Source organism: Camelus bactrianus, chromosome 13, assembly GCF_048773025.1.
Source record: "Camelus bactrianus isolate YW-2024 breed Bactrian camel chromosome 13, ASM4877302v1, whole genome shotgun sequence".
NCBI lineage: Eukaryota > Metazoa > Chordata > Mammalia > Artiodactyla > Camelidae > Camelus > Camelus bactrianus.
In genome coordinates, this window is record NC_133551.1 from 51,196,721 (window position 1) to 51,204,925 (window position 8,205).

The window sequence follows — 8,205 nt, forward strand, 5'->3', positions numbered from 1 at the left end:
CCTCACTGGAGCCTCATCCCGACGGGAGGGCCAGGGCCTGGGATGGAGGGATGGTGTCCCTGAAGGGACAGCTGCAGGGTGTCTCGGGGACCGTGACCAGGTGGGCAGTGGATGGATGCCACTGAGTGGACCATGCAGCACCTTTCAGGGTTTCTGGGGAGGTGGCCCTGATCTGCCCTGGGTGTCGGGAGGGGCTTTCCAGCAGCAGTGTGGAGCAGGCAGAAGTTTCCAGAAGCAGGCAAGTGAGAGGGCTGTTAAGATAGTAGAAAGAAGGAAAAGCATTGCGTTCCTCCTTCTCCCACGGTGAGGAAATAACCTACAGGACAGAAGCAGACCTGGTCACAGCGGGAATTCCCTGCAAAGCTTTCAACCAGGCGTCCTGATTGTCCTTCACTATGGCACTAGGGTCACATCCATGACTGCAGGCTGAGATGGGGCAGATGCCACAAGGGAGGTTCAGGTGGCACCCAGAGCAGATGAAGGCTTGGGGAGAGCTGGGAGCAATCTTGGCCTGGCATGGGGGGGATAGAGGATGAGTCTCTGGGGATGTGATGGGGCAGGTGAGCTGCTAAGACATCTGGGCCCTGATGAAGGAGACTCAGAAAAGGGGTGAGCCTGGGGGTCTTGGGGGCCCATCTAGCCCAGAGAGGCAGCATCTGCATCTGGGCCTATGGGGGAGGCTACAGCATGGCTCCCATCTCCAGGCATGGCCCCCCTGTCCCCTATCACCTGCAAAGGGGGCAGGGTGCCTGCCAGCCCCTCACAGGTCAGGTCTAGAGGCAGGGACCTTGGGTCCCAGGGGCTATGGAAGCTCCCACCTCTGCTTTCGGGAAAGGAGCCTACCAGAGCCAGGCAGCCTCAGGGCCACACCCTGGACCACCCGGGCCTGCCCTGTGGTCCAGTCTCTCTGTACCCAGGAAACCTCAATCTGATCCTTGACCAGACAGTTGCACAAAGAAAAGCCGACAGTAAACACAGCCTTTGGAGCCCGGAAGGTCTCCCTGGCCCCCCACCCCAGGGACAGGGCTCTCCAGGGACATAGGGACCCAGGGACCAGACAGCAGGGAGGGCTCCAGAGCCAAGTAGGCCCCACGTGTCTGCCAGGTGTGGAGTTCCACTCCACCTGCCCGCATTGCTCCAGGGCCTCCTCCTGGTGCTGTCACAGGCTTTCCCCTCTGCAGCAGGGCTGCTGTGTGTCTGTGGCTCCACATAATCAGGGGCCTGCAGCTTCCTCGTGATTCTGACTTGTGAGACCCAAACTCCCCAAAGGGCTTCTCCCTGGGCCCTTCCAGTGTCCATTCCTATAGCCAACAACCTTCTGTCTCAGGGTCATCCCTGAGTGGAGCCTCTAATGGGTCCAGTGCATGTTTGTGGCAGGTAACGTCTCATAGCTCAAAGGTTAGTCTCTGGTTGATTAGTTGTTCAGTCAAATCTGGCCCATGGACTTGGGGCTAAAGCACAGCTGTGTAAGGACTGACCTTTGAGCAGGGCTGTGAGTGGGGCAGGCATGTCCTTGACCTGTATGGCGGAGGATTGGATCATAAGACTTGCTAATAGAAATGATGTGTGTTTATGTATGGGCACATATGCACACTCATTATAAAACCACGTGTACATATTTGTGTGTACAAATGTGTGTATGCGTGTGCATCAGTGTTGCAACATTGGAGTGAAATGTACATGGAAGTGGGATGCTCCATACTAGTCTAAGAACTATAACAACGAGTGGTAATCATGCCCCTGTTGTTTAGTCTAAAAAATTCCACAGGGAAAAAGGAAATGAAGAGGTTCTACCACATTCTCATGTCTGTGATGAAAGCCAGAAAATAACCTAAATGTCTAAAGATGAGATAACATCTAAATATTATGGTGTTTCTACTCAAAGGAATTTTATATACATTTTAAACGTTCATAGTAGAGACTTACTTTAACAACTGGGGATATGTTTATGTGAAAGAACTGAGAAAAATACAGACCTCTTTGTTATGGTCACAATTTAAATTGACATATGACAACATCCAAGAAAAATGAAAATGATGTGGAGTTGGGGAGAGAATTTATGGTTGATTTATTTTAAAAGTTTTTTTATAGTTTTACTGCTTTGATAATTAAAAAAAAAAAGAGGTCGATGGAAATACAAACATGTACAGGAAGATTGTCTCATTGATGAAGCTGACTTTTCCCGGGATAATCAGTGTTTTTCCTGCATCCTCAGTCTTTAAGCAGCTGTGGGTAAAATCCGACTTTTACAGCATCTGTTCCTAGGCTGGGCCCTCAGTCATGTCCCTGCCTACAGCCTTTTCTCTCTCTTTCTTTCCTTTTACCACCAACCCAGTGGTTAAGAACTTAAATGGAAAAGAACTTGGGCTCCAGTATTAGACTGAGGAGGTTGAACCCTGGCTCTGGGACTTGGGGCAAATGTCTCTGCCGCTGTCTGGAGACTCATGGGGCATCGGGAATGGTGAGCGCCCTGCCTTTGGGCCGTGAAAGTGCTTGCTAATTCCTGGCAGCTGCTCTAACCAGCAGGTGTTACAGATCCTACTCTAATCCCCAGAAAGTATAGGGTAGAAGATAGAACTTGGGCCCCAGAGGTCAGGATGGAGGTGGGGACCTTGGCTCTGAGAGTCCCTGGCACTGGGGCTCTGGGCCATCACTGAGGGGCTCTGATGTTTCTCAGTGAAGCATGGGGTCCATGGGGTCCAGGTCACTCTGAAGACAGAGAGAGATCATCACGTGAACTGAATGAAAGCTCACGAGGCCCCCTCCCCCATCTCCTAAAGACCTGCCCCTGGGGGCTGAGGCTGGATGGGGGACTCTGGTCTTCAGAGGAGGAAACCGAGGCACAGTAGGTCCCTTGAGGCCTCAGTCTCTGCCCTCCTGGCCCACGGAGCCTAGGGAAGGAGGTCCCTGCTTTGTCCCCATGTGGGGCCCCCACCCTGAGTGACAGCCTCTCTGCTCTCTCTGTCTCAGGGCACAGCGTGGATCCTGGTCTGGCTGGTCTGCTGGGGCGACGGGCACCGCGCTCCAGACAACCTTTTGTGGTCACCTTTTTCAGGGCGAGCCCCGGCCCTGTCCGAGCCCCTCGGGCAGTGAGGCCCCTGAAGAGGAGGCCACCAAAAAGAACCAACGAGCTGCCGCCCCCCAACAAACTGCCAGGGATCTTCGGTGAGCCTGGGGACCAGTGGTGGGGACAGAACCTTCCTTGCCTTGGTGGGATCAAGCCAGTGGTCACCCCTCAGTCACCTTTCCTGACACACCTGTGCTCACTGCATCCTGGGGACCGGCCACTGTACCCTCTCTCAGGGCTCTGAGTGTCTGCCCTCGAGTCCCTGCCTGTCCTGGCTCACTAGGCCTCACCTGGGTCTCCATGAGAGTCAGGTGTCCCCAGTAGCCCTTGGTGTTGCCCCAGGTGCCCAGCAAGATCCAGGTGTTTATGTGAAGGTCTCCACCTCGGGATCAGGGACAAGCCTGACCCACCTCCTTTCTTTCATGGAGAGTCGGCCTTTGCTTGGCTTCAATGGGGCCACTTCTCCTGTGGAGTGGGTGTGGCAGGAGAGGTGGGGTGAGGTCAGGCGTGTCTCTGGAGGAAAGAAGAATGTGCTGCTGAATGGACGAGGGTCCCCAGGCTGTTTATGGGACCATCAGGAGGTCTACAGGCTGAAAGTCAGGGGAGGCTGGGCTGAGTGTGGGGTGATTGTAACCATAGGGAGCCATCTGGAGCCATCGAAGGTTCTTGAGCTGGGTCACAGCACCAGCAGAGCTGCAGGGATGGGCTTTATGAGACCAAATGGTTTAGTTTCCCCTCATTCATTCATTCAACAAACATGCCCATTAGGGCATCCCCCGCCCTGGGAGCTCCCCGTGGTGGCTGCACAGAGCAGGACCCCAGCAAAGACCTTGCCCTGTCTGTCCCCCGCAGATGACGTCCACGGCTCCCATGGCCGGCAGGTGTGCCGCCGGCATGAGCTCTACGTCAGCTTCCAGGACCTCGGCTGGCTGGTAATTCCTGCCTCTCCTTCTTCCCTGAGTGACAGTCCCCATCTGAAGATCCCGAGTGTATGTCCAGGGGGGGTTGGAATTATGAGGAATTTTCTTTTTTTTAATGTATTATTTTCTTCTGTGTTTTCCAAGTTTTCTAAAGGGAGAATGTGTTGCTTTTACAGTGAAAATAGCTTTTTTGTAAAAACCATGCAAATGGAGACTGAATTCTCAACCACAAAAAAATAAGAGCTCAGCAGGGAAACTGAGGCCAGGGTGGACAGGGCCTCTGTGCCTTTGCTGTGACTGGCGGCGGGCTGGGGAGGACGATGCTGAGGGCTGATGCCGGGTGAAGGGTCAGAGCTCGTGCCCGGCCCTGCCCGCTTTGGGTGGATGTCAGGCCTCTGGGGAGATGGCCACAGGAGGGGCCCGAGGGTGGGCTGATGGGGCCCTGAGGCTGAGGGAGGGTTAAGGGCAGGTGCTGGACCATGGGGCTGGGGAGGGGGCACGTCGATGGGACTCACCATCTCCTACTCCCCCCAACCCAGGATTGGGTCATCGCCCCCCAGGGCTACTCAGCCTATTACTGTGAAGGGGAGTGCTCCTTCCCGCTGGACTCCTGCATGAACGCCACCAACCATGCCATCCTGCAGTCCCTGGTGAGTACCACGTCGGTCCTGCCTGGATGCCCAGGGGAGGGGGACACTGAGGAGAGGAGCACGGACTCCAGGAGGTGATGGCAGCTCTGCTGGAGTCAGGGAGCTTCCTCTGCATGGGAACCTCCTTGCGTGCACGCGCAGTGAAAGCCCACACCTGCATGGAAACTGGCCCCACCTGAGCACATGTGCTCCAGACACACTGACAGGTGTGCACGCGTGCACATCTGCGCCCTCCACGTGCAGGGGGGACAGTCCTGAACATGCGGTGGGTGTGGACTTATAAAGGCCCGCCTGCTTGTGGTCAGAGGTGCACAGCACTCCGCCGCCTGTGCGCTCTGAGTGCACACATGCACCGGTTCACGGGTGCATTCAGCCTCCTGCGAGTGACATGCCCTCGGGTCAGGGTGGGTGGCCTGCGTGTGCGCTCTGCCCCCGCTTCGTGTGGGGGAGTCGCCGGGTGCCCAGTGCCCTTCTGGCTTTGGCTTCCTCGCCTCTTACTTTCCTGTTGGCTTTGTCCTGGGTCCCTCCCGGCTCTCTGTTTCTACAGATTGTGCGGCTTTGGATGCCCCAGTGTTTGGGGCAACTTTAAAGGCTGAAAAATAGTTTCTAATAGGAATGTTGTTGCTGCTGCTTATTGCTAAGTGTTTTAAGAGGATTCTTTTTTTAAAAAAACACTGAGGCTTCTTTCTAGAACATTGGTCTAGACACTTCAGTTAGAGGTTGTGCCAAGGTGATGCTATAGAGTGAGACTAAATGAATTAACAAAAGTGGCTTGGAGCCCAAGATAATGCCTCCTTTTCCCAGTGGTCACGTGGGGTTGACCGTTGGAAGCCACCTTCCTTGGAGGAGCTCAGGTGATGCCAGCACCTGCCCCTCCCAGGGCTGCTCCCCTCCCTCTGCACCAGCCCCGCCCCTCAGCTCCCGGGGCTGTCAGTCAACAGGAGGGAGCGCTGGCCCTGTGCTGGGTGCTCCAAGGCAGTGGCTGCCCTCTGGGGAGGCGGTCAGTGAACACATGAGCAAAGGAACCGTGGGCCCCGAAAGGAGGCTGGTGTGCAAGAGAAGGGGCCAGAAGGAGGTGACGGTGGGGGTGGGCAGGGCTCCCTCACACAGGGCCTGGGGGTCTCTCTTAACGGGGCAGGTAGTGGATTTTGTCCCAAGTAAACCAAGCCAGCATAGGGTTTCAGCAAAGCAATACGTGATCTGACTTAGTCTCTAGAAGCATCTCTGGCGGCTGTGAGAGGACAGACCGTGGGGTGGAGGGTGGAGAAGGCAAGGAGGACCAGGGCGCCTGGCGGGGTGAGAAGTGGGCCAGGCAGCGTGGACGGTGGAGGAAGGAGGGGAGGGGCCCAGGGCCTGCAGGTGAGGGTTGAGAGACTGGGTGCTGGGGTGAGGGTCTGCCCCCGAGGACAAGGAGGGGAACGACGACATTGTTGGGTTGGAGGAGGGATTGGAGGCAACCTGAGGTTCTGCTTTTGCCCCCACACGTGGGAGGCCATGTTGACCCCATGTGGAAGTCGGGCAGGTGGGTGGATACAAGTCTGGAGTCTGAATTCGAGAGACGTCGCATGTGGTCTGAGTCTCGAGAACAGAAGAGATTGTCTGGGGAGACAGCAGACACAGGAGAGGTGGGCGAGGACTGGTGTCCTCCGTGGAGAGGCCTGGGAAGGAAGAGCCTTGGTGGGGGGAGGGACGGGGGTCGGGTGTCCTGAGAGGAAGCGAGTCTCTCCAGGCTCACTGTCTGCTGTTCCCCACATGGCAGCTGGGGGCCGCACTAAAGCACTGATACGACCACCTTGTTCTCAGTCGTGTCCCGTTATCCCTGCGAGAAAGTCTGAGCCCTTCGCCTGGGATGCAGGGGGGCCCCTTACTGGCCACCCTGCCAACCTCTCTGATGTCCTGCAGCCCACGTCCCAGTGCCCTCACCTCCCTGCCCGCACTCGGCCCCAGGATGTGCCCTGCATTTCCCACCTCCCTGCCTGCGCCCCTGGGGGCCTCCTCAGCTCTGGGCCTGGGCAGCTCCTGCTCACCCTGCACACTTCACCTCTGTGGTCCTTCCCAGCCAGGGTCGCTCTCCAGCACTCGTGTCCCAGGCTCAGAGGGTGTGCTGTGAATGTTGCGCTGCTCCCGTGGGTCCTGGTTGTCTACTGGAATGTTCTGTTTCCCCTCCCCTCCTGCTGAGGATGAGAGCAGGGACCACGTGGGGACATTTCTGTGCTCCCCCCCCAGGCAGGGCTCGCACAAGGTATGTGTTGGAGATGTGTTTGTGTTGGAAGTGAGAAAAGTACCATTATACCCATTTGGCAGAGGAGAAAACTGAGGTCCACAGATGTATGATTTTTTATCCAAGGATATACAGCCAGTAAGTAACAGGACCTCTGAGTTGGTCTCCCACGTGGCTCAAAAGCGGATTGAATGGAATGGCACATTAGACTCTAAATCAATCTGTTTGGTGCAGATGGAACAAAAGGCCATCTCTCTTTTTTGTCCTTCACCTGGGGAAGCTCTGGTCTAGGGGGGAGTCACAGAATAGCCGCCCTCTGTGGTGCCAACTTCTCTCTCCAGGGTCCCAGCCCAGGAAAGGCCCTCCCTGGTCAAGGCACTTACATGGTTGGCACAGGTGGGTGGTGTCGCTTGGTTTCTTTCACGTGGGCCTATGAAAGGCAAGCCCAGCTGCCGCATGCAGAGGCTGGGAAGTTGGGGAGCAGCACCCCCATGGCTCAGTGGGGCTGGACATCCCCACAGAGGCCTCAGCTCCCCTCAGGGGCCTGAGAGGCTCTGGGTCCCAAGCCAGCCCAGTGCCCGGCTAACGGTCCTGGAGGCAGGCTGGCTCAGAGCTGGGGCTTCTGGGACAAGGCTGGGCCCGGGGACCGCATCAGCCAGGTTTATCCAAGCCCTGCTTAGCAGCTCCCAGGAGGGCCAGGGGGTCCCAGATGGATGGAAGCAGGTTCTCCTTTCTTTCTGGCCCCCGATGGGTGCAGGGCTATCGTTAGGGCCCTTCCAAGTGGGGACCCACTGAAGAGTCCAGTATAAGTTTCAGCTCATCCTGCCAAGTCTCAGGATAAATATTTTGGTGGAGGCTGAAACAGCTCCCTCAATCAGGCTGTCTCTTGGGGGTAGAGCTGTTTGGAGGAGGGTAGTGGGATCCCTACGCTGGGTCCCAGTCGTGCCGCAGCATCGGCCATGTGGCCCGGCCTCTGTGCCTCAGTTGTCACCTGCTGAGAACAATACCTGCCTAGAAGCCTGGGCGTGAGCAGGTGTAGCGTGAACGTTCTCCGACGCACAATCCAGAGGGGCAGACAGACCTTCAACAGCTAATGCCGATGAGACACGATCAGGGACGTTAAGAAGCACAGAGAAGACAGAGGAGCAGGGGGGCTCCAGGGGGCGGTGCTGCAGGGGCACCAGGAAGGAGGACTGGGCACATGTGCTGGGGACCAGTAGGGTCAGGGTTGTCCCGTCTTGGGGGGAGGGGTGTGGCAGGGAGCCAGCCGGTGCCCAGGCTGGGCCTGAGGGCAGAGGGGCAGGGTCCCCGCCAGCACCGGCCCTGCTGCAGGTGGAGGTGGACCCA

General features: G+C 56.9%; 1 protein-coding gene across 1 annotated transcript in view; it reads left to right on the forward strand.

Moving 5' to 3' along the window:
- BMP8B (bone morphogenetic protein 8b) overlaps positions 1 to 8,205 on the forward strand; it is a 28,702-nt gene that overhangs the window by 18,827 nt on the left and 1,670 nt on the right. Inside the window, exons 4-6 of the mRNA XM_074376745.1 lie at positions 2,971 to 3,165; positions 3,920 to 3,999; positions 4,527 to 4,637. Coding sequence (XP_074232846.1) covers positions 2,971 to 3,165; positions 3,920 to 3,999; positions 4,527 to 4,637 — 386 coding nt within the window. The remainder of the gene's footprint in view (positions 1 to 2,970; positions 3,166 to 3,919; positions 4,000 to 4,526; positions 4,638 to 8,205) is intronic.